The 26,487-nt window shown below is 47.9% G+C and overlaps 1 protein-coding gene across 1 annotated transcript in view; it reads right to left on the reverse strand.

The window, feature by feature from the left end:
* STK10 (serine/threonine kinase 10) overlaps positions 1–26,487 on the reverse strand; it is a gene marked incomplete at its 5' end in the record, with an annotated part of 119,499 nt that overhangs the window by 18,635 nt on the left and 74,377 nt on the right. The window contains 5 exons of the mRNA XM_082650902.1: positions 12,952–13,131; positions 13,582–13,705; positions 18,285–18,415; positions 20,875–21,420; positions 22,290–22,424. Of these exons, the coding sequence (XP_082507028.1) occupies positions 12,952–13,131; positions 13,582–13,705; positions 18,285–18,415; positions 20,875–21,420; positions 22,290–22,424 (1,116 nt within the window). The remainder of the gene's footprint in view (positions 1–12,951; positions 13,132–13,581; positions 13,706–18,284; positions 18,416–20,874; positions 21,421–22,289; positions 22,425–26,487) is intronic.

The raw sequence follows: 26,487 nt of genomic DNA on the forward strand, positions 1-26,487 counted from the left end.
ACAGCCGCATAGCACAGGGAGATCAGCTCGGTGCTTTGTGACCACCTGAAGGGGTGGAATAGGGAGGGTGGGAGGGAGGGAGACACAAGAGGGAAGAGGTATGGGAGCATATGTATATGTATAACTGATTCACTTTGTTATAAAGCAGAAACTAACATGCCATTGTAAAGCAATTATACTCAATAAAATATATATTAGCAAATTCAATCTAGTAATATATAAAAAGTAAACTACATAATGACCAAGTGGGCTTTATCCCAGGAATGTAAAGCTCATTCAATATTTGAAAACAAAGCCATGTAATTCACAATATCAATAGACTAAAGAAGAAAAACTATATGATCACATCAATTGATATAGGAAAAACATCTGACGAAATGCAACATCCATTCATGACAAAATCTATTAGCAAACTAGGAATAGAAGGGAACTTCCTTAATCTGAAAGGGCATCTACAAAAAACCCTAATGCTAACATCATACTTAACTATGAAATACTAAATGTTTTCCCCTTAAGACTGGAAACAAGGCAAGGATGTCCACTCTACCATTCCTATTCAACATCCCACTAGAGGTCCTTGCCAGCATCATAAAGCAAGAAAAAGAAACAAAAAGCATATAGGAAGAAATAAAACTGTTTGCAGACATTATTGTCTATGTAGAAAATCCCAAGAAATCTATATTTTAAAAAGTACTAGAACTGGTAAGCGAGTTTAGTGAGGTCAGTATACAAGATCAATATACCACTATTTTCTATACTCTAGCACTGACATTAGAAATTGACATTAAGGGGGACCTTCAAGATGGCAGAGGAGTAACACATGGAGATCACCTTCCTCTCCACAAACACATCAAAAATATATCTACGTGTGGAACAACCCCTACAGAACACCTACTAAAGGCTGGCAGAAGACCTCAGACTTCCCAAAAGGCAAGAAAATCCCTACACACCTGGGTAGGGCAAAAGAGAAAAGAAAAAATAGAGACAAAAGAATAGGGACAGGACCTGCACCTCTGGGAGGGAGCTGTGAAGGAGGAAAAGTTTCCACACACTAGGAAGCCCCTTCACGGGCGGAGACAGGGTGGGGTGGGGGTGGGGGGTAAGCTTTGGAGCCACGGAGGAGAGCACAGCAACGGGTGCAGAGGGCGAAGTGGAGAGATTCCCGCACAGAGGATCAGTGCCGACCAGCACTCACCAGCCTGAGAGGCTTGTCTGCTCACCCGCTGGGGCAGGTGGGGGCTGGGAGCTGAGGCTCAGGCTTCGGTGGTCTGGTCCCAGGAAGAGGACTGGGGTTGGCTGCATGAACACAGCCTGAAGGGGGTATAGTGCACCACAGCTAGCCGGGACGGAGTCCAGGAAAAACTCTGGACCTGCCTAAGAGGCAAAAGACCATTGTTTCGGGGTACACGAGAGGGGATTCCTTCCCCGTCTGCCCACAGAAGGCAGAGCAATGCCTAAACGAGCTCCAGAGACGGGTGCGAGCCGCAACTATCAGCTTGGACACCAGAGACAGGTGTGAAATGCTAAGGCTGCTGCTGCAGCCACCAAGAATCCTGTGTGCAAGCACAGGTCACTAGCCACATGCCCAACCCCCACCCCCCGCAAGCTTGTGCAGCCCGCCACTGCCAGGGTCCTGTGATCCGGGGAACGGCACGCCTCAGGCTGTTGCAACACCACGCCAGCCTCTGCCGCCAAAGGCTCGCCCCGCATTCCAATTATAACTACTGTACCCCTTCCTCCTCCCCCACCCCACCGGCATGAGTGAGCCAGAGTACCCTAATCAGCCGTTGCTTTAACCCCATCCTGTCTGGGCGGGAACAGAAGCCTGAGGGCAACCCACACGCAGAGGTGGGGCCAAACCCAAAGCTGAACCCCAGGAGCTGTGCAAACAAAGAAGAGAAAGGGAAATCTCTCCCAGCAGCCTCAGGAGCAGCGGATTAAATCCCCACAATCAACTTGAGGTACTCTGCATCTCTGGAATACCTGAATAGACAACGAATCATCCCAAAATTGAGGCAGTGGACTTTGGGAGCAACTGTAGACTTGGGGTTTCCTGTCTGCAACTGACTTGTTTCGGATTTTTATGTTTATCTTAGTATACATTTTAGCGCTTGTTATCATTGCTGGATTTGTTTATTGGTTTGGTTGCTCTCTTTCTTTTCTTTTCTCTAGTACTTTTTAAAAAAATTTTATTTATTTATTTTTGGCTGTGTTGGGTCTTCGTTTTTGTGCGTGGGCTTTCTCTAGTTGCGGCGAGCGGGGGCCACTCTTCATTGCAGTGCGCAGGCCTCTCACTGTTGCGGCCTCTCTTGCTGCGGAGCACAGGCTCCAGATGCGCAGGCTCGGTAGTTGTGGCTCACGGGCCTAGTTGCTCCGCAGCATGTGGGATCTTCCCAGACCAGGGCTCGAACCCGTGTCCCCTGCATTGGCAGGCAGATTCTCAACCACTACACCACCAGGGAAGCCCTTCTAGTACTTTTAAATTTTTAAATTTTGATTATTTTATTTTTTAATTTTAATTATTTTATTTATTTTTACTTTTTTATTTAAAAAACTATTTTTTATTTCTTTTTTTCTCCCCTTTCTTCTGAGCCGTGTGGCTGTCAGGGTCTTGGTGCACTGGCCTGGTGTCAGGCCTGAGCCTCTGAGGTGGGAGAGACGAGTTCAGGACATTGGAACATCAGAGACCTCCTGGCCCCATGTAATATCAATTGACAAGAGCTCTCCCAGAGATCTCCATCTCAATGCTAAGACCCAGCTCCACCCAACGGCCAGCAAGCTCCAGTGCTGGACGGCCCGTGCCAAACAACTAGCAAGACAGGAACACAAGCCCACCCATTAGCAGAGAGGCTGCCTAAAATCATACTAAGTTCACAGACACCCCAAAACACACCACCAAATGCAGCTCTGCCCACCAGAAAGACAAGATCCAGCCCCACCCACCAGAACACAGGCACCAGTCCCCTCCACCAGGAAGCCTATACAACCCACTGAAGCAACCTTACCCACTGGGGGCAGACACCAAAAACAATGGGAACTATGAAACTGCAGCCTGCGAAAAGGAGACCCCAAACACAGTAAGTTAAGCAAAATGAGAAGACAGAAAAACATGCAGCAGATGAAGGAGCAAGGTAAAAACCCACCAGACCAAATGAAGAGGAAATAGGCAGTCTACCTGAAAACAAATTCAGAATAATGATAGTAAAGATGATCCAAAATCTTGGAAATAGAATAGACAAAATGCAAGAAACATTTGACAAGGACCTAGAAGAACTAAAGAGCAATCAAACAATGATGAACAACACAATAAATGAAATTTAAAATTCTCTAGAAGGAAGCAATAGCAGAATAACTGAGGCAGAAGAAAGGATAAGTGACCTGGAAAATAAAATAGTGGAAATAACTACCGCAGAGCATAAGAAAGAAAAAAGAATGAAAAGAATTGAGGACAATCTCAGAGACCTCTGGGACAACATTAAATGCACCAACATTCGAATTAGTGGGGTCCCAGAAGAAGAAGAGAAAAAGAAAGTGCCCGAGAAAATATCTGAAGAGATTATAGTTGAAAACTTCCCTAACATGGGAAAGGAAATAGTCAATCAAGTCCAGGGAGCACAGAGAGTCCCATACAGGATAAATCCAACAAGAAACACACCAAGACACATATTAATCAAACTATCAAAAATTAAATACAAAGAAAGCATATTAAAAGCAGCAAGGGAAAAGCAACAAATAACATACAAGGGAATCCCCATAAGGTTAACAGCTGATCTTTCAGCAGAAACTCTGCAAGCCAAAAGGGAGTGGCAGGACATATTTAAAGTGATGAAAGGGGAAAACCTACAACCAAGATTACTCTACCTGGCAAGGATCTCATTCAGATTCGATGGAGAAATTAAAACCTTTACAGACAAGCAAAAGTTAAGAGAATTCAGCACCACCAAACCAGCTTTACAACAAATGCTAAAGGAACTTCTCTAGGCAGGAAACACAAGAGAAGGAAGAGACCTACAAAAACAAATCCAAAACAATTAAGAAAATGGTAGTAGGAACATACATATCGATAACTACCTTAAATGTAAATGGAATAAATGCTTCAACCAAAAGACAGAGACTGGCTGAATGGATACAAAAACAAGACCCATATATACACTGTCTACAAGAGACCCACTTCAGACCTTGGGACACATACAGACTGAAAGTGAGAGGATGGAAAAAGATATTCCATGCAAATGAATATCAAAAGAAAGTTGGAGGGGCTTCCCTGGTGGCGCAGTGGTTGAGAATCTGCCTGCCAATGCAGGGGACACAGGTTCGAGCCCTGGTCTGGGAAGATCCCACATGCCGCAGAGCAACTGGGCCCGTGAGCCACAACTACTGAGACTGCGCGTCTGGAGCCTGTGCTCCACAACAAGAGAGGCCGCGATAGTGAGACGCCCGCTCACCACAACGAAGAGTGGCCCCCACTTGCCGCAACTAAAGCCCTCGCACAGAAACGAAGATCCAACACAGCCAAAAATAAATAAATTTTTTAAAAAAAGCTGGAGTAACAATTCTCGTAACAGACAAAATAGACTTTAAAATAAAGACTATTATAAGAGACAAAGAAGGACACTACATACTGTTCAAGGGATCAGTCCAAGAAGAAGATATAACAATTGTAAATATTTATGCACCCAACATAGGAGCACCTCAATACATAAGGCAAATGCTAACAGCCAAAAAGGGGAAATCGACAGTAACACATTCATAGTAGGGGACTTTAACACCCCACTTAAACCAATGGACAGATCATCCAAAATGAAAATAAATAAGGAAACACAAGCTTTAAATAACACATTAAACAAGATGGACTTAACTGATATTTATAGGACATTCTATCCAAAAACAACAGAATACACTTTCTTCTCAAGTGCTCATGGAACATTCACCAGGCCAGATCATATCTTGGGTCACAAATCAAGCCTTGGTAAATTTAAGAAAATTGAACTCATATCAAGTATCTTTTCTGACCACAACACTATGAGACTAGATATCCATTACAGGAAAAAACTGTAGGAAATACAAACACATGGAGGCTAAACAATACGCTACTAAATAACCAAGAGATCACTGAAGAAATCAAAGAGGAAATCAAAATATACCTAAAACAGGGCTTCCCTGGTGGCGCAGTGGTTGACAGTCCGCCTGCCGATGCAGGGGAGTCCAGGAGGATCCCACATGCCGCAGAGCGGCTGGGCCCGTGAGCTATGGCCGCTGAGCCTGCGCGTCCGGAGCCTGTGCTCCGCAACGGGAGAGGCCACAACAGTGAGAGGCCCGCGTACCGCAAAAAAAAAATCTACTAACAATAAATGCTGGAGAGAGTGTGGAGAAAAGGGAACCCTCTTGCACTGTTGGTGGGAATGTAATTTGATACCGCCACTATGGAGAACAGTATGGAGGTTCCTTAAAAAACTAAAACTAGAACTACCATACGACCCAGCAATCCCACTACTGGGCATATACCCTGAGAAAACCATAATTCAAAAAAAGTCATGTACCAAAATGTTCATTGCAGCTCTAGTTACAACAGCCAGGATATGGAAGCAACCTAAGTGTCCATCAATAGATGAATGGATAAAGAAGATGCGGCACATATATACAATGGAATATTACTCAGCCATAAAAAGAAACGAAACTGAGTTATTTGTAGTGAGGTGGATGGATCTAGAGTCTGTCATACAGAGTGAGGTAAGTCAGAAAGAGAAAAACAAATACCATATGCTAACACATATATATGGAATCTAAAAAAAAAAAATGGTTCTGATGAACCTAGGGGCAGGACAGGAATAAAGATGCAGATGTAGAGAACAGACTTGAGGACACAGGGAGGGTGAAGGGTAAGCTGGGATGAAGTGAGAGAGTAGCACTGATGTATATACACAACCAAATGTAAAATAGACTAGTGGGAAGCAGCTGCCTCACACAGGGACATCAGCTTGGTGCTTTGTGACCACCTAGAGGGGTGGGATACAGACGGTGGGAGGCAGGCGCAAGAGGGAAGGGATATGGGGATATATGTATACATACAGCTGAATCACTTTGTTGTACAGCAGAAAGTAAAACAACATTGTAAAGCAATTATACTCTAATAAAGATGTTTTAAAAATTAATTAATTAATTAATTAAAAATAAATGCTGGTATACTCACAAATGAAGAAAAAAAAGAAACTGACATTAAAAAATAGCACCTTGTACAACAGCACCAAAAACATATGAAATAAGAATAATTCTAACAAAATATATGCTGAATCTGTATGCTGAAAACTAAAAAAGAACACTAAGGAAAGATGTCAAAGAAGACCTAAATGAATGGAGAGATGTACTGTGTTCATGGAAAGGAAGGCTCAATATTGTTCAGATTCCCTTCTCCCTAACTTGATCCACGGATTCAACTCAATCTCAATCAAAAATCCCAGCAGACATTTTTATAGAAATCAACAAGCTGATTCTATGGTGTATATGGAGAGGCAAAGGAACTAGAATAGCCAAAACAATTTTGAAAAAAGGAACAAAGTTGGAGGACTCACACTACCTGATTTCAAGACTTACTGTAAAAATGTATTTATCAAGACATTGTAGAACTGGTAAAAGATCAACAGAACAGCACAGAGAGTCCAGGTATAGATACATAAATGTATGGTCAATTGATTTTGCACAAAGATGCAAAGGCAAGTCAGTGGAGAAAGCAGTCTTTTCAACCAATGGTGCTAGAAAACTAGGTGCTAGGACATCCACAGGCAAAACAATCATGATAATAATAGTGAAACTCATCCATACACTATGCATTTAATATAAAACCTAAAATTATAAAACATCTAAAACATATGACCTTGTGTTATGCAAAGATTTCTTAGATAAGCCGCTAAGAGCACGATCCCTAAGAAAAAATGATAAGTTGGACTTCACCAACATTAACTGCTTCCGCTCTATGCAAGACACTGTTAGGAGAATCAAAAGACAAGCCACAGACGGGGAGCAAACATTTGCAAAATATATAACTGACAAAGTACTTGTATTCAGAATGTAAAAATAACTGTCACAATTCAGTAATAAAAAAACAAATCACCCAGTTAAATAAATGGGTAACAGGTTTAAACAGGTACCTCATCAAAAAAGATATATAGATAGCAAAAAAGCACAGGAAAAGATACTCAACTTTAGTCATTAATGAAATGCAAATAAAGCCACAATGAGCTACCGCTTCCTATCAGAATGGCTAAAACAAAAAATAAAACTGACAATACCAAGTACTGGTGAGGATGGGAAGCAACTGGAACTCTCACACATTGTCTTGGAGATGTAAAATGATACAGACTCTTTTGGGAAAGTTTGGCGGCCTCCCCTAAAGTTAAACATACACTATCATCTGACCCCCAAATCCTACCAGCTATTCTTTATTGTCTCTTCTTCCAGTTCCTGGGTGTTTTCTTTCATGGTTTTAGGTTTGTAATCTGAATTCTGCCCCTTTGTTCTTTAGCTTTAATGGCCTTGGATTAGGGTTTCTCAACCTTGGCCCTACTGACTTCGGAAGCAGATAATTCTTTGTTGCGAGGGATGTCCTACGCACCGTGCAGGATGTTAATAGCATCGCTGCCCCTACCCACTAGATGCCGTAGCACCCTCTCCCCCGTTGTGACAACAAAAATGTGTCTAGACACTGCCAAATGTCCCCTGGTGAGCAAAAGAGTCCCTGGTTGAGAATCACTGTGTTAGAAGTCCTCATAAAATATCTCAAAAATCTCATTTGTGCCACATCACCTTCCATGTCCAAGGGCTCGCTTGGATAATAGGGTACATAACCATAATTCAGCACCAGTCAGGTGTTCGTCAAAACGCCTCTGACAGCCCCATTCAAGGCATCATACAATTGAAAGGATGCACTAGCTTAGAAGTGTGCTCTTCAAGCTTGATGATGTGGTTTTCCAGGACAGAAGATGAGAAACAGCAGTTTAGAAAAGGGTTTGGAGGTTTCTGCTAAAGGCACTGAACAGTCTTATACCACTGACAACGGAGGGAGAAAGCAAAAGAACATTCAGAGTCGAGTCACGTGGAGCTACTTAGCAAAGGGACACCTGGACCTGCTCATAAGTAACCCCTGAGGACAGGGATGGACCAGCGCCACTCTGGCTGAGGTCTATAAAGAGAGGCTTTCTACTACATGTCAGAAATCCTGCTTTCTGGTCCAACTGCACATCTTTGGAACAGTCCCTGGACTTGTTTCCCATTTTCTCATCAGAAAAAAATGATCTGGCTTTTAACTAAAACTTCTAGGGTCCTTCCAGGAATATAACTCTCTGATGTTACAGAGATCCAAACTATTTAAGAAATAGTTAAGTTATGTTTAATGAGTTTTGCCTAGGAAGGCAGGAAAACAAAGAGTTCTGGAAAGATTTCCTTCAAGACTGATTGAATTTGTTTTAAAATTCAGATCTAAGAAGTAAGTTACAATTGTCCACTGAGTTTCTCGTGGATGTTAAGTGTACTGTGTGTATGGGGACTGAGGACCAGACCATCAATTCCATTCTCATAGAACACAATTATACATTTATTCTATTTCTATATGTAGACACACACAGTACTAGATTTAGTTAATTACTTGAAACAACAACGAAGAACAAACACGTCCCCATTCAACTAGCTTACGAATAATGATTTTTCCTGTATGCATACCTCCTAAATGCTGGAAGGTCATTAGCATGATATTTCATAACAATTGCCGTAACCATGAAAGAGGTCCCATGAGGCATCTCAAGTTTTACCCTCTGTTATTTTTGTATGTTTTCTATGCCTGAGATCACACCATGACTGGCTTTCTCACGTTCAGTGGATCATAGGGAGATGGACAGGGTGAACCCTTCCTTGCTCTGAACTAATTAAAGTCAAGTCCACGTGGGTCTGTGTATGGTCTTCTCCAGCATCCACGTGTGGATTTCTCTGATGCAGCACTGGGCTGGCTAATGCATCTGTGGGTAGTTCAGAGCCCGCTCAACTGGGGGTCCTACTCATTCCCACTTTCGTCCTTCACCCCTGCTGGTGCATCCTAACCACCAATCCAAGGGCGTACCCAAGACTCCCTGCTGGGCTTTGCCAGCAGCCCTCACACAGGTGACCTTTGTGATCGAAGGTCTTCAGACTGTGGAGTAGGCAATGGCAGGACATGGAATCGTGGGACACCTGGGGGGGCTACCATGAAGCAAAGCCCTTCACCGGCCCCCACCAGCAAGAATCTCTAGACCTTACTTTGGACGCTGATAATAATGATAATGGTAAGAATAACCGAAAGGGCCAGCATGCAGTAAGTGCTTACCAGGTGCCAGGTGCCTGGCTCTGTCATTTAGTCTCTATCCAGAACAGCGTCATGAGTGACCCTGTCATTACCTGCTTTCACAGAGGAGACAGAGGCTCCGTGAGTTGCAGCAGCTTGCCCGCGTTCAGAGTCGGGATTCAAACTCAGGTTTCTCTGACTCCAGGCCCACACAACCACTTCCCTGTGATGCCATCCTAAAAGAACTTGCTTCTCTCTTTACAAGTGGAAAAGACCACCTTCCCCCTTTACTCCCTCTGATAAAAATGTAGTATGTTGTCAAACTTCTTATAACCATGTAACATGCAACTCTTTCCCTATTGACAGCCTCTTACAACAATGGCAAATCTGAGGACAGGGGCTGTGTGTGATTTGCTCATCACTGCCTAGTACAGGGGTGACAAACAGTAGGAGCTCTAAAAATATATACTGATTAATTAAGTAACAAAACCCCTGCAGCTAGCTCTGGGAACCGGAAGCAAGCACAAGCCGCCTACGCTTCGCCTGGCTCCACCGTGAAGCAGGTTAAAGCCAGCGGCTCTGTTCAGTCAGCGAGCCGGAGTCCTGGCAGCAAGAATGCCTCATGGGAGGACAGTGACAGGGTCACAGTCTTAGCAAACGGCAGAAGCCAAAAGGGCAAAGAGGTCAAGCTTTTTCTTTCCATGAAAACGTTTTGAAGAAAAACACCCAGGGAAAAAGAAAAACCCAAAAACTGAATCTGAGAAGAAGCCCAAGTACCAGATCCTACGCACTGCCTCAGAATTCACCGACAGGCTTGAAAACCCTCCTAGAATGCTGCCAACAACAAGAACGTCCACCTTTGTTAAAGGTCGGTGCCGGCCAAGGGCGAGGAACTCCGTGGCGACCCCTCACACCTCCCCGTCCCAGGCACCTCCTCTTTTTCCCACTTTTAAAGTCCCCACAACTCCTTCCCCCACCCGCACGTACAAAGGGTGCGCGTACGTGATGGGGGTGAGGCGCCAAGAGGAAACTGGAATCCGCGGGGTACTTGTTCTGGGGCAGACACTGGGTGCTTCTCATTTAATGCTCAAAATATCTGAGAGGAATGCACGGTAAACAGCACCGAATCAAACAGCAAACTCCTGCCTCTGACTCACCTCCCTCCGTGATTTGGCCCCTCTCTACCTGTCTGATTTCATCTCGTCCAAATCTCCCAATCGCTTCCTAAGCTCCTGCCACACTGATCATTTTTTCAGTTCTTTCCCAGCTCTTTCCCACACCTCAGGGCCTTTGCACATGCTGTTCCACCCTCCTAGAAACATCCTTCTGGTCTCAGCCTAAATGTCACATACTGATCTCTCCGTAAGTTCTCTAGTTAACCAACCTATTTGCTCTCACAGCATGTATGCAATGGGCAAGTGTTTTTTTATTTGATGTGCTTTTTTTTTTCTGGTTTCCCTGGCAATTAACAACTCCTTGAGTGTAGGGACCCTATCTATTTTGTTCATTACAGTATCCCTGGCACCTCCTACAGTGCCACACATGTAGATATTCAACAGAACAGTAGCTGAATAACTCTCACTGTGACAGAAGGCAGCCAGAACTCAGGCAAGAACTCAAAAAATATTGCTGGCTCGGTTCCCGACCACCACAATAAGGCAAACATCTCAATAAAGCAAGTCACGTGAATATCTTGGTTTCCCAGTGCATAGAAAAAATTATCTTTACACTATACTGTAGTCTGTTAAGTTGCATCAGCATTATGTCTAAAAAAAAACAACTGTATACAATTTAAAAAATATTTTATTGCTAAAAAAATGCTCATCATCATCTGAGCGAGTTGTAATCTTTTTGCAAAAGTAACATCAAAGACCACTGATTACAGATCACCATGACAAATATAATCATAATGATAAAGTTTGAAATAGGCAAGCATTACCAAAATGTGACACAGAGACAGGAAGGGAGCAAATGCTGTTGGAAAAATGGTGCAGAAAGACTTGCTCAACGCAGGGTTGCCACAAACCTTCAATTTGTAAAAAAAAAAAAGAAAACACAGTATCTGCGAAGTGCATTAAAACAAGGTCTGCCTGTAGCTTGTCCAAAGCCCAGCAGTTCGCTTTGAGCCACACAGCCAAGACTTGGAACCAAGGCTGTGCTCCCAGCATTGGAGCTGGGGATGTGCTTAGTATCAGCTTCTCCCTCCTCCCCTCCACACATCTCAGCCCACTGGCCCATCTCTCAGCAGGAGGTTCAGGACCAGGGTAAGCCAAGGCACTCACCTCAGGCGCAAAAGGGAATGCCAAAAAACTCAGTGATCAAGATAAATACAATTTTAAAAACTCAAAATTCATGCAAAAAAGAACTATGAACAAAATTCAAATACAGACAGGGTCAAGTCCTATACTTGCAGGGCTCAGCCTCATCGCCTCACACTAACCCCAGCCCTGTCGGATCCTGCCTATTTTATTTTATTCTATTTCATTTATTTTTGGCCACACCACACGGCACGTGCGATCTTAGTTCCCCGACCAGGGATCAAACCCGCGCCCCCTGCAGTGGAAGCACAGAGTCTTAACCTCTGGACCGCCAGGGAAGTCCCCTGCCTCTGTTTTAAATAGCTGATATTCTGTTCATCATGAATATTTTACATGAATTTTTATTTTAAAACACTGCATCAGAATATTATTTATGTTGATTATGGAGTTTTTTGGCACCTCCTTAAATTCTGTGCCCTAGACAAGTTGTCTCATCCCAGCCCTGGCCCTGCTCAGCCAGCCCGTGGCCCCGGTTCCCACAGGCAGCCACCGGAGGGCCCTCGGATACACCAAATGTCATGTCCGTCACAGTCAAGTCTAGGAGCTGGGTTCTGAGGTCCCGGAGCACCATGGAAGCTGTTCACCTGCTGCTCCCATCTGGAGATTGGGAAGCAGCCTTGATCGGTATACCTGCCCCAGGGCTTCTACCCTCCTCGTCCCCCTCCTTCCTCCTGAGAGTTTAGGAAAGAAAGTCTGTCCCAGCTTCCCAGTGTCTGGCTCCACAGGGGGAGGTGTGAGCTGCTCTCTGGGACCCAGATGCCCTTCCCTGGGCAGGCTGAGAAATACGCCACCCTTCCCTTGTCTCAGGACCATCTACCTCTTTGCCACCTCCCACTTCCCCTTCCAGCTGGATGGGAAAAGAGGGAGAACAGGCACATAGGTCCAAACTAGGGGGCTGCTGTTCTGGGGGAAGGGAGAGTAGGGCATGGAGGACGTGTGTGCACCCATCCAGCACCCACTGCCCCTCTGGAGACAGCATCTCCAGTTTCCCTGAACTGCCATCCCTTCCTTCCTCCTGCTCTCTTTCAGGGAGGGCTGCTAAGCTGGGGGGATGTACAGGAAGCTGCCTGAGGCCACATGGCGAGGGCCTGCCTGAAACCAAATCCACACAGAGGAAAGCAGAGCCCAAATGACGGGGAAGGGGCTCCTACTGGCACAGCGGGAGGGTGTAGATCCAGACATAGCTGGATGTGAGCTTTTCATGCATACAAGCTCCCCCAAATTCCCTCTGTTTCTGAGGCCAGGTTGAGTTGGGTTTTGATTACTTGCAACCGGGAGGGTCCTAATCCTCCTAGACACCCCTGCTTCCACCCAACACGTATTCACCTCCTTCTTCATCAGCTTGAGCTGCTCCTGGAACTTGGCGTAGTCCCTCTCCTGCTCCAGGCGGATCCGCTTGGCCTCCTCCCGGCGGCGCACAGCATGGTCTTGCTCCATCTTCTCCACTTGTTGCTTTTGCTGACGCTCCAGGTTCTCCAGCTCTGTGTCAAAGAACTTCTTCTTGGCCTGGAAGGAGCAGAAAGGGAAATTCAGGAAAGTCACCTTATACCTGGGAGGGAGATGGGGAAAGCCCAGGGCCCGTGCTCAGACCTGGGTTTGAATCCCAGGTCTACCACCTCTTTGCTGTGTGACCTGGGACAAGTCACTGAACCTCTCTGAGTCTTTTTGCTCATGTGCAAAAGGAAGACCAGACCATCTACCTCGCAGGGTTGTTGCATGGGGCTCAGTAAAGGTTATGGCCCCTCTAGAGATCCTCCTGCGTGACTCAGAGGAGCATCGTGACCTTCATGCAATGCTGTGTTTATAAGTCAACGCCTAATGAGATCAGGAAACAGAGGAATTGGGCAATTGTCGTGAATTATTCTCCATGCCCAATCATCCTCACTCTGCAACTTCCACTTAAAGAAAACATGGAAGCAAGAAGCCCTATAGGGACCCATCTTTTCTCACGCTCACATTGATTTCTTGTTCAAAACGTTTGTGCATCTGCTCCAGCTGCAGCTCATGCTTGCTACTCAGCTGGGTCTGGTTCCGATGCTCTTCTTTCTGGAGCAGCCGAAGTTCTCGGAGTTCCTGGCGCCTGAAGGGTGGAAGGATGTGGACATTTCAGTCAGAAACTGCCCTCAGTGATCATGTAACTCATAGCTAGGGACACTGAAGGCTGGGGCATGGAGAGGCGTCACACAAGACTGGGGTAGAGGCATGACGCGAACTTAGAACTCAGACTTTATTGGACATTTATTGACAGGCAAAACATTAATAATTTTAATATATAAAGGGTGCTTCCAAATCCATCAGAAAAACAGGAATATTCTAATTTTAAAAAGCGGCACAGAACATGGACAGACATGAAACAAAAGACAAAATCTTTAAATTAGCTAGGTGGATATGAAATACAAATTAAAAAGAAATAAATCTTCATTAAATAGGCAAGAATACAGGGGGAGGACAATGCAATAAGTCTCTGCCTTTTGACATAGTAGCTTCCACTTCTGGAAACTGATTCTAAAGAGATATTCATAGATGCACAACAAAATTGAATAAGGATATCCGTAACAACGCTATTTATAATAGTACAAAATTAGAAACACATGTCCATCAATATAGTCTAATTAATATGTCCATCTGATGTAATTTTATACAACCATTAAAAAAATCAAGTTCTCGGAGATATTGAATTACATGGGAGAAAAATCTATGAAAAATGCAGCAATTCTTTATGAACAGATAGGGATGGATCCCTGAATGAAAAAAGCAAGGTGTTGAAGAGTGTGGCTCTCTTATGCTACCTACCATCTGGGTGAAAAACAAAAAGGACCCTATATGTGTGTGCACATGTGCATGTGTGTGTTTACGTTCCTATTTAAACACTGAGTGTTTCTGGAAGGATTACACTGTAAAATATTCACACAAGGAGGGGAGCTGGATGGCTGGCAGAAAAGTGAGAGAGGGAAATTTTTCGCTGTTTACCCTCTTTTTCTTGTCGAGTTTTGAACCACGATATTACCTATTCAGAATGTAAATACAATAAAAATTTGACCCCAACCACACAGTGTACCTTTATTTGGTAACATACCTATTGTCACTGTGTATATGTGTGTACACAGAAAAAATACTGGTGGGATAAACCCCACCAATTGTGTTTCTTTCTGGGCAAGTCCATTAAAACTGGATATGTATCATTTATGGAATCAGAAAAGAAATTAAAACGATGCAGAAAGAACTTGGGCCTCCTGACTGTGAACGGGGGGTGGTTCCCTGGCAGCCCGTGTCCTATTCCAGTCCAGCGTCTGCAGCCTGTACCATGGCCACCCCCGCTGTGGGGCTTTCCTCACAGCTCTGAGTGGAACAGCTGCAGGAGGAGAGGCCTGCACGCTCTCAGGGGTCGGGGGGCCTTATTTGAATCTTAGCTCAGCTCACTTTCCCTTAGGCAGTCGCTCAGTCTTTGCAGGCTCTGTTCCTGCATCTGTAAAATGGGGAGATAATCTTCACCTCTCAGGTTCTTTAAGGTTACATGAGATGATACGTGTAGTGTCTGTCTGGCACATGGCAATCACTCCCCAAGTGGTAACTTCTCGAATGATAACGAGAAGAAGAGGTAAAGGCTGCCCAGTCTCTGGGAAAAGCCAGAAATGCTTTCTAGAGGCACAGAAGAAAGCTTCCTTGGGAGCCTCTGCGTTTGGGAAGAGAGGAGACAGGAGGTGATTGCTGAGAGCTGACGAAGAGAGGGAGACCCTGACACAAGAGGGACTAAGGCTCAGAGAACAATTGACCAAAAAACGAACAGAGAAGGAGGTAAGCAGCCAGGTTCTGACATCTCCTCCTTGACCAACCTGAGTTCTCACAAGGGAAAGGCAGGCAGACACAGGCTTAAGAAGGAAAGAACCAGCAATTTTAGGCAAAACCAGAAGGAACTCTGACCTAGCAGCCTCAATCTGTGAGAGCAACCATTCAGTAACACCATTCAAAAGCCTACGTGTCACCCGATCCTCCGGAAACGCTAGGATCCAGGTACGACCAGGGACGTGGGCCAGAGCCCGCCAGAGCTCACAGCCTGGCGGCCTGGCCACATTGACAGGACGTGCGGACCTTCAGACCACAGCAGGCAAAGAAGCAAAGCCTTGTTCTTTCACCGTGAGCACCTCTTCTCCACCGCGGCTAAATCTCACCTTTCAAACCTAAGTGGCACCCACTCCTCTGCTTGGGAGGAAGGTGGAGGCCCAGTGCCAGGGCCAGAGGCATCGCTTCTAGACGGGGTGTGCTGGGTCTGGAATTTCAACCCTAGGAACCTGAACTGCCCAGAGGGGAGGTGATGGAAAGGAAACGGAGCCCTTGGGGTCTGAAGAGTGAGGAGTACAGGTCACCTCCCAGGTTACCATTAAAACAGAAGGTGGTGTCATCGTCCAAGAGCAACCACACCCACCCCTCCCCCAGCCTCACGCCTCTCCAGCGCACACAGAGGAGGACACCAGTGCGTGCGTGCGTGCGTGCGTGCGTGCGTGTGTGTGCGTGCATATGCGTGCACGCGGAAACTCCACCAATGAAAAGTCTGCCTCTCATCCCCCTGGCTCCTAGAGGGCAGAAATGCCCCCAGCCATCCAAAACTGCTTATGTTTGGCTTTGGGATGTCTGTGCTTTTTTTTTTTCTCCTGTTTATTTTATTTTTTTAATTTATTTATTTATTTTTACATCTTTATTGGAGAATAATTGCTTCTCAATGGTGTGTTAGTTTCTGCTGTATAACAAAGTGAATCAGCTATACGTATACATATATCCCCATATCCCCTCCCTCTTGCGTCTCCCTCCCACCCTCCCTATCCAACCCCTCTAGGAAAATCAGGCCTTGTTTCTTTTTTTTTTCTTTTTTTTAAATATTTATTTATTTATTTTCGGCTGCACTGGGCCTTAGCTGCGGCACGCATGTGGGATCTAGTTCCCCGACCAGGGATTGAACCCGGGCCCCCTGCATTGGGAGCGTGGAGTCTTAAACACTGGACCACCAGGGAAGTCCCTGTGCTTTTTAAAGATATGAATGTGTTTGATATGTTAGAGATGTCCTACAAATCAATCATGAATTTAGCCTTCAAAGGCCTGGCCTCAAGGGAGATTCGTGGGTCCAAGGCCTCCCTCCCTAACTGTGAAGCCCCTCACCCCCACCCCTTGCAGCCCCCCAGCAAGCTTCCTGGTCCAGTGGAAGCCGGGTAGAATCCTCACACAGACAGAGCTTCTCACCTGGATGACCTGAGGCAGGTAAGTTCCCACCAAGAAACAGTTTCCTAGGGCTTCCCTGGTGGCGCGTAGTTGAGAATCTGCCTGCTAATGCAGGGGACACGGGTTCGAGCCCTGGTCTGGCAGGATCCCACATGCCGCAGAGCAGCTGGGCCCGTGAGCCACAACTACTGAGCCTGCGCGTCTGGAGCCTGTGCCCCGCAACAAGAGAGGCCGCGATAGTGAGCTGCCCATGCACCGCGATGAAGAATGGCCCCCGCTCGCCGCAACTAGAGAAAGCCCTCGCACAGAAACAAAGACACAACACAGCAAAAATAAATTAATTAATTAATAAACTCTACCTTAAAAAAAAAGGTTTAAAAAAAAAAGAAACAGTTTCCTAATTTACAGAACGGCCGAGATAGGGTCTCCCTGAGGAGGGCTGTCAGGGCGCCTGAGCGCCTTAAAAGTGCAAAGATGGTTCTTAGCAAACAGCTTTGCCTCACACCCTCCTCCCCACACCAATCCCTTCCGGTTTCATGGGTTTTGCCTCCAAAATGCACGCTGCATCCAACCACTTCTTCCCTCTGTCTGGCCACCATCCTGGCCGGGGTCTCCCTGGATCCCTGCCTCAGTCCTGCCCCCTCTACGCCCAGACTCATACGGCAGTGGAGCTGGCTTTCAAAAGGGATGTTACCGCTGGTCACTCTCCACCTGCTTCACTCCAGCTACACTGGGGATGAAATCCACACTCTTCCACCCCTGCCCACGGGCCAACATGACCTTGGCCCTGCAGGTTCCGGGACGGCTCCCCATCCTTTCCCTCCCACCTTACACTCCACACTCCAGCCCTGCCCTCTCAGGTCCCTAAACAAGCCACGCAGTCAAACCTCAGGCCTTGGCCTTGCAGTTCCCTCCGTGATCCCCCGGCTCTGCTCGTGGCCAGCTCCTCTCAACCTCCTGGCTCTGCTCAGGGGATTTCCCACAGAGCGGCGTCCCCGACCCCAGCCCAGGGGCTCACTATCCTTTCACCCATATTATTCCCTTCACAGCATGTACCACAGTTGGGAATTATCTTGTGTGCTGTTTGTTGGCCCATGAGGTGTAAGTTTTACAAAGGCAACAGCCTCAACTACCTGGGTCACCACCACGTCCCCCAACCTGCTGGGGGGTATGGATACATGGGTGAATGGCTGGCTGGCTGGAGGGGAGGGTGGAGGGCTGGGTAGGTGGGTAGGTGATGGATGGGTGGGTGGATGGATTGGTGGATGGGGGGTTGGGTGGGTTAGAGAATGCAGGATCTCAGGCAAAGCCAGCTTCCTTCTGTGTCCCTGATCCCACACTTGATGCTGTAGACAGACAAACAGCTCTTGCACCAGGAGGACCCACACCCATCCCTCTCACCGCATCCCCACCCTATCACCACCATCAGCGGCCCTTCCCGGGCTTACCTGAGAAATCTCATCTCCTCATCCTTCTTCTCATCGTCACTGATGATCTTGGAGGTGGTGATGCTCACCTCCACGCCGTCCACCACAAACTTGCGTGTCCTCTTGAGGGTCTTATTGTGCAGCCTCGAGTTCTGGCCGGGGCAGATCATCAGGCAAAGCTCAGCATCACAACTAAGAATCCATGGGCGACACAGAGGGTGCAGCCCACAGCCCTCCTGGCCCCAGAGCCTCAGCCCCGTCCAGGTAGGAGGCGACTGTCCATTGTCCCCCTCTTGCCTCAAGCTTTTCAATGGGGGGGGTGGGCCCTGAGTGTCTGACGCTGGGCCCTTTCCTCTCCCTGATCTCGCCCTTCAGACACGGCCCATCCCCTGCTCGCTGGCTGCCAGCACTCTCTCACACACAAGACGCGGCGTCAGAGCGAGCTGGGTTCCAATCTTCCCTCTACCACCTACTGGCTCTGTGACCCTGGGCAAGTCCCTTGGCCTCTCCGAGCCTCAGCTTCCCCGACCTGTCAGAGGAGGTTCCAAAGGTGCGATGGTGGTGGGGCATACAACACCACCCGGCTCGTGGCAAGGGTTCAACACTTGGTATTTATTTTTGATACTTATTGCAGACCACGATCTCTTATCCTCAATGCCAAAATCCAAAGAGCCCGGAAAACCAGAGTTCATAACTGCTTTGGCAGCCAGATCTGACCTGACCTGAATTCCACAGGAGGCCACGCCCATCTGGAGCCACCACGAGATTATTCCTAATCTTTATCTTTACTTTTCCCTATGGATAATCATGCCTTTCACGTGTGGTTGCTTACACAGTGCTGCCAGAACTCCTCCAGGAGGAGTTAAGGGTATTTAAATACCCTTTGAAAGTCCTCCATCCTGATTCGGATGAGGCCCGTGGGCCTGCATGGAAGTCATCACGGCCTCTCCCCTCCGACCTCTCCACTGGTCTCCGAGGCCCTTCCTGGTGCAGTCCAGGCCGGCCTTTCCGAGGGCTTGCCAGCCTGAGAGTGAAGGGAGAGCCAGGGTGGCGCCCAGCAGGAGGCCTCTGCCCTCAAAGTCCGCGCTGACCCCCGTGCCCGCTCGGTCGAGCCCAGCAGACTGCCCTTGGCCCTGAGGTCTGGGTTCCCCTCCCCTGCAGGCTCCCACCTCTTCCCATAGCCCCTCACCCAGGAGCTCTGGATGCTACGGGCCCTGAAAGGTCACCCTGCAGCTCATCGCCCTACAGCATCCAGCTCACGTGTCCCAGGACTCAGTTCAAGATGAGTCAGGCCAGCAACCAGAAATGCAGGCTGGCTGGAGATGGCGGGGGAGGAAGGAGGCCTGGGTGCAGCCCTCACACTAGAGCTGCTCCTGGTCATAGGGCCTCCGCCTGGGGGTAACAGGCTCCCCATCAAGCCAAGGGTGCTGATGCAGCCGTGGACTCTTATCAGAACAGCCTCGTTCCCTGACTCACTGCCAGCCCACCAGCAAAGGATGTTCTCAATACCCTTGAGAAGAGGTGGGGATCCGGCTGTGGGTGGGTCAACCTTTATTTAAAAGAAAAAAAAAAAATTACTGTTTTCTTTTTAACCCTTAGTGTCTTTTTAAGAAGAGAAGGGACAGACCCCCTATCCTAAGGAAGATGATTATACATCAAAGCTGCTGCCATCTCCGCTTGTCCTGGCGACCTGTTAAAACTGTGCTTTCTTTCTGTTCCCAAAGCTAATCGTGCTCGCTGACTGCCTCTCCTTTGGCTCTCTTTCATTTGGCCAATATTTTTGAGTCTCTGCTGTGTCATTTTCACCAAGTAAGTGACAAAAGGAAGAAACAAAAAAGATGCAGAACCTTCTGTAAATTCAGCCTTGGTTGGGGATGAGGTCCTCAGTGTGGCCAACCAGGTGACCAACAGTGAGTTCATGAATATCTCACGATTTGTGAGATGGGCAGGGGATGCGGTCTGCCCTTCCTGAGGACAAGCAGGCCAAAGCTCCCACCGCGAGGGCAGAATGGCATGTGGGATTCAGAGCTCAGAGTCTGGAGTCTGACCAGCTCCCCACCTCCCACCTGAGCCTCTGTTTGCTGGGCTGTACTTTGGGATGATTGAAGGCGCCTCATCTGTGGTTGCTTTTAAGCATTTTGCAGTACGGGCCCCGTGCTGAGCTCTCAAGTGCAGTGGCTACTGTCATTCACAATGCTACCTCCTGCAGGACAGCCACGAGCCAGGAGGAAGCCTCGAGCCCACTCCCTTTAACTGAATCAGTCGGCAGCTGGACCACACGGCTGACCTCCAAGTCAGAGAACTTTCGCTTCTAGAATTGTCTCTTCCCCATTTTAGCAGGGCCTTTAACCAAACCCAATTTAAATGGAAACCCAAACTGAAATTAAAACCCAAACCAATTAATTGCCTGACAGGACTAAATCCCAGACCGAACTCAGATATTTGGGGGTTTAACTATGAATCAGACGGAGAGCTCTTTAAAGAAAGAGCAGTCTCATGAACTACTTATAATGGAAGGCAGCCACCATATGCCTTCAAACACCAAAACTGGGCAGCAACACATTCTGCAGTGCTTCCTGCTCCAAGCCTGAGGCACCAGGGGCAGCGTTACCTTGATAGACAGAGAGCCCGTCTCTCTGTTCAGGGACAGGTCGGCTGAGAGGGAGGCACCATAGTCCGTGCTCTCGGAGGTGGAGACGCTGGCACAGTCTGAGTCCCTCTTGGAAGGGCCTAGAGCCGCCTGGGCAGGGAGCTCCAGGCTGCCGTTGGCCAGCTTCTCGCCACCCAAGGTCTCCAGGGCGCTGCTGTTGGGACGGCTCTGGCTTGCTTTCTGGGACCTGCTGGCTGCTGGACTGAGGTCCCCACCCTGGTCAGTGGCTTGCTTCTCCTCGGATACCTGAATCCTGGCATCCATGGACACCGGTCGGGACTTCCGGAGGGGCACGGGCGCTGCTAGGTCATTCTCATTTCCAGGGGCCACATCTGGGGGGCTGGTGGCTTGGAGGGATGTGTCCCCAGAGGGTTGGCTGGGCCCATTCACAATGTCCTGAGGCTGGCTAGGTGGCAGTGGGGTGAAAGATGATTCTTTGAGAAGCTTGTCAGCATCGAGGCTCAGCTGACTCACCTCAGAGGATTCCCGAGTGTGGTTCCCCAGAGGCTGGGAGAAAAAAAAAAACATAGTCAAGGCCATGCTACTGTGTGTCCGAGGCAAGAGTCAGAGATGCAGTGAGGTCAGAAAGTCAGACACCCACAAGGTGAAGTGGGCCAGGGAGGTACGATAGGTATCCCTGTCTAGTAGGCCACAGTCCTCCCCACTCCTTGTTGCCTAACTAACAATAAAATTATTGTACTACGTGCTTTGAGGAATAGGTATTCCTCCTAGGAGTGGAGGCAACCGTGGCCAGCTAGATAGCTCATGCCCTGTCGAAAGGGGGCAGTGGCTACTCTGCTCCAGCCAGTTGTGACAACATGGGAAAATGGGTCCCCTGTGCCCAGACCTTCCAATTTTTCAAGGCAAGCTCGAATCTGGACTTGTACATGACATCTCCCAATTTTTAGATGGTAACTAACTCAAATTTTTTAAAAAAATCACAGAAAGGCCAAGCCAAACCTATCCAGGGGCTAGATTCAGACTATTAGCCACTTTTTTTGTTTTGTTTTTGTTTTTTAGAGCTTTTCAGGGGTAGAAAGTACTGAAAATGTTGCTATTGTGAAATACTGTGAATAGTTGCTATTGTGAAACGCAGTGAGAGGCCCCCGTACAGGAAGAAAAAAAAAAAAAAAAAAAAATCTGATTCCGGGTCTTCCCTGAAAACGTACAGGATTTGGTCAACACGCCCTGCTGCCTCATCCCAGCCCACATGCGGTCTTACGTAACTGGTGGCGTGGGGGCCTGTGACCTCTGAGCTGGGGATAAACAGAAGGGAACCCTTCCTGCACCGCCAGGCCCCTCCCACACCAGTCAAGGCCTGCGGGGATCCCATCCCTCCTGCACGCCCCCCCACCCCCGCTTCCTCCAGGCCTTACAGAGGTGGCATCCACCGAGTCCTCCTCTTCCCCCTCATCCCGGCCGTCTTCAATCTCCTCCATCACTTCAGCCTTGGCCTCGGCCACCAGTTCCCGCAGAGCCTTGTTGCTGGTGATGCTGCTGACGAAGGGATGCTGGGGGGGGGGGGGCAAGACAGCTGGATTAGAACCACTGTGGGCTGAGGGGTGAGGAGGGGCAGCCAAGGCTGGGGGAGGCGATCCCCCAGGCGGAGAAGGCCAGCGGCATCCCTGAGCGAAACGTGAACGTGAACGTGGTCAGGCAGACCCAGAGGCAGCTCAGAAAGTCCTGTGTGTGGTGGAAAGCGAGCCAGCTCTGCCACTCACCAGCTGTGTGACACCGAGCAAGTCCCCTTCCCTCTCTGAGCTACAGGCTTCTCACCTTTGAAGTGGAGACAATAATGCCAGACCCACAGGGAAGGCATGAGGATGGAATGAGATCACGCGCAGGGAAGAGCTTAGCCCAAAGCGGGAGCAGAAGTAATGTTTCAGGAGGTTTGTTTGTTAATTTACTTTTTTAAAAGGTTTTCATATATGGTTTAAAAAATATAATATATACAGTATATACACGCGTATACACACATATACTTTATCGAAGAATTACTTACACACAGTAAAGTTCACAAATCATTAAGCTCAGGGCCTTTTTCCATACGTACACACCTGGTGTAACCACCATCCAGCTTGAGACACAGACCATTTCCATCACCTCGAGAAGGTCCCCATTCCCCATGCAGTCAACCTCACACCCCACAGCCACCCAGCTCCAGAGACTAGGTTTGCCTTCTCTTTAACTTCATCGGAACAGAATCACAGAGTTCGTACTCTTTTGTGGTTGGCTTTCTTCACTCAACACAAGTTGGGCTGAGACGATGAGGTTCGCCTACCCTGTTGCATATGTCGGTAAACGCTTCCCTTTTGATTCCCGTGCGGTATTCTACCACGTGACTCTGTCACGGTTTGTTTCTTCTTCCTGCTGTTGCTGGCCATTCGTGTTGTTTCCCATTTGGGGCAACTATTAATAAAGGTGCTATGGACATGCTCGTACAGGTCTCAGGGTGGATGTGTGTGTTTGCAAAATCTCGAGGCCACGTAGTGTAGGTTCTATTCCTAGGTGTTTACAGAAATGCCACATCTGTAAAAAGTGAAGCCTCTTTCACGGACCTTGGAAAACACCAAAGCTTTTAAGACCTCCGCAGATGGTAAATCAGCCCGAAGACCTCCCTGGTACAAGTCTGTCTCTGAGCATCTTGTCCCCAGCACCAGGTTGTGGACAGGGACAAGGGATTCCTCAATTCCCCACACTCACTTAGAAAGGCATTGGCAGGGGCAGGGTGGGACAGTTGTTAGGTTGGAATTTGCTCATTTGAAATGCGCAGGAAGGCTCTGATGAAATTCACTGGTTTTACTGTCAGTTATCAGAGGAGGAACAGTGTCAACAAGATTGCAGGGAAGTATTTAAATGACTACAGAGAATAAATTTTCTAACACCTTGAAAACACATTCACAACGGATAGGTCCACTACAAATCATTCCTATCTGCTTGTTCATTCTTATCTGTTTAGTACATTTGTGGAAGGCCAGAGGCAACACCCTATTCAACCTGGGTACGCCACTCTGCACACGGGAAAGCAACACACCTCACTCCTTTTACAGAGCCCTGCCATTCAGATCTTCCTAAGCCAGCCTGACTCTCTCTAGTTAGTCCAAACTAGTAAAGACGTGAAGAATTTTATTTCTTATCTTTCTCTCCCACACCCACCCCTGTTCATTCGTTGATTCATGCCTCAGCCCCATGTGGAGGCCAGTGATGTACCAGGTGCTGAAATAAGGCCAAACAAGGAGACAGGCAAGCTCCCTGGCCTTGGGGGCTCGCAGCTGAGCGGGAAAGACAATGGGCACGTAACCCAACGACAAGATCATTTTTCAGATCAGGTAATAGGAGAGGCTGGAGGAACATGGGCCTGGATTGGTGCAGTGGATGGGTGGCCGGAGAGTCTGCCTAGGTCTTTGGGCAGAGGGCCCTCCTTGGGAGGTGACATTCAAGCTGAGCCCTGAGGGATGTGAAGGGGCTGGCCAGAGAAAGATCTGGGCACAGAGAATTCCACGCAGGGGGAGCAGCAAGGACAAGGGCTGCAGTGATATAAAGAGTAACCCTTTGAAGGTATCACTCTGGCTGCTGTGTGGCTCCAAAAGGTCTTGAAATGGATATTAATAAGGAGGTACTAATTATGAGAGGCAGGAGAGTACAGCAGTGAAGACTGCTGGCTGTAGACTCGAGAGCCAGGCTGCCTGGAATAAAATCCCACTTCCACCAACTCGGACAAGTCACTCAACCTCTCTGAGCCTCAGTTTGCTCATCTGTATACTGGGAATAATAGTATGGCTGTTCTAAGCATTGTAGTAAGAGCTCAAAATACAGCAGCCGTCATCAGTGTCATCATCACCACCATCATCAGTGTCATCATCACCACCACCATCATCACCACCACCGTCATTACTATAGCCACCATCATCACCACCATCACTACTGCCTCTGCCATCACCATGCCTACCATTACTACCACTGCCACTATGATCATCACCACCATCACCAGCAGCAGAACCACAATCAGAGAAGCCTTTAAGCACCAGTTTGCACTCCCAGCCGTCCCCATGCCCTCCTGCGTCCCCAGAGGGCAGCTTTTTGGAACTGAAGGTAAGAATCAGATCCCAAAGCTTCCCGAGCTTCACACTGCACAACCTCACACACGTGACCTTGAGCAAGAAGCCACGGGACGCTTCACTGCAGTTGCTGAAGCAGGTGCGGCAGAAACAAATAATGCAAACACAGGCTTCTGGAAATACCAGGTTTTCATCAGGCCATATCACATATTGACCAAATTAGTGACTCTTCAGCTTGGCCAGGAGCCTTGCTTTCTTGAGGCTGAACATCTGCGTGGCCTCCCTTGAGTACCCCGGGGTCTTTAGGAAGCGGAGGGGGAGGCACGGGGAAGAAAGCCTCTGACAGAGGGGCAGGTGAGCAGGGCCATTCCCCTGTACGCCAAGCTCCTGGAATCCCCGGGCAAGAGGGGCTGGCAGATGGGGCAGGCCCTCCTGTATCTGATTAGGCCCGGAACACTGTTCTGTAAACTGCTCTGGGACACAAAGCACAGACCACCTCCTCCACTGCATCAGCTCTGTTACTTCCACGGTTGTGTTTAGAAAAGACGTTTCAACCGCCACGCTGCCAAGGCCCATTAGAGACAAAGCCCAGCACAGAAGGGTACGGGACCTTCCCCGGTGCCAGCGCACTGTGTACCTGCACAGGGACAGGCTGGTCTGGGCACATGGGTCCCTAGAAAGGTGCTCGGTCACCCCCGTGGAAGACCCAGATCAGAGGGAAACTCAGCCGTCTGCTCCTTCAGGAAGAGGAAAAGCTGTTCCGTACTATCTCTGCAGGGAGCCCCAAGGTGCCACAGAGCTCGCCAGCTGGCACCCACCCTCTGGCCAGGACCTCTCCTGCCACCTACCCAGTCATCCTTCCCGAGAACTTGAGCCTAGTTTTCCTCTGTGTGCTTAGAAACCATCAGCCGGGGTGTCCCACACTCCAAGACTGGCTTTAGAAAATGCCTAATAACACTTCCAAGTTTTCAGGTGTCAGCATCTTTCCTTCAGTCCTCCTTCCCTCTCTCCTAACTTTATTCCATCTCTCTTTCTTTCCTTCATTCATTCAGAGAGGCAACTTACTAGAGTGGTCAAAAGAACAGGCTTTGGAAGCAGAGGACCAGGATCAGAAATCAGCTCTGTCACTTACACGCTGTGTGACTTTGTGCAGGCTACTTAACCTCTCTGTGCTTCAGTTTTATCATCTGTTTGACAGAGATCCAAACAGTACCTATTTCATAGGGTTGTCATGAGGATTAAATTAGCTAACATTTGCTAAGCATTTAGAATAGAACCTGGCATGGAGAAGAGGTTACATAACATTTAGTTAAGTAAAAATAAGTAAACGTATTTAACGAAGGGCCTCTCCATACCAGGCACTATTCTGGATGACTGGGGCACATCAGTGAAAGCAAAAACGAAAACAAAAACAAAGACTGCCGTCCCCAGGGAGCTGACATGCTAGTCAGGGAGATCAATGATAAACTTAATCAACATGTAAGTTATATGCTATAAGTGCTATGTGCCACGGAAA

This window comes from Grampus griseus (genome assembly GCF_964374135.1).
Source record: "Grampus griseus genome assembly, chromosome: 3".
In the NCBI taxonomy this organism is placed as follows: Eukaryota; Metazoa; Chordata; class Mammalia; order Artiodactyla; family Delphinidae; genus Grampus; species Grampus griseus.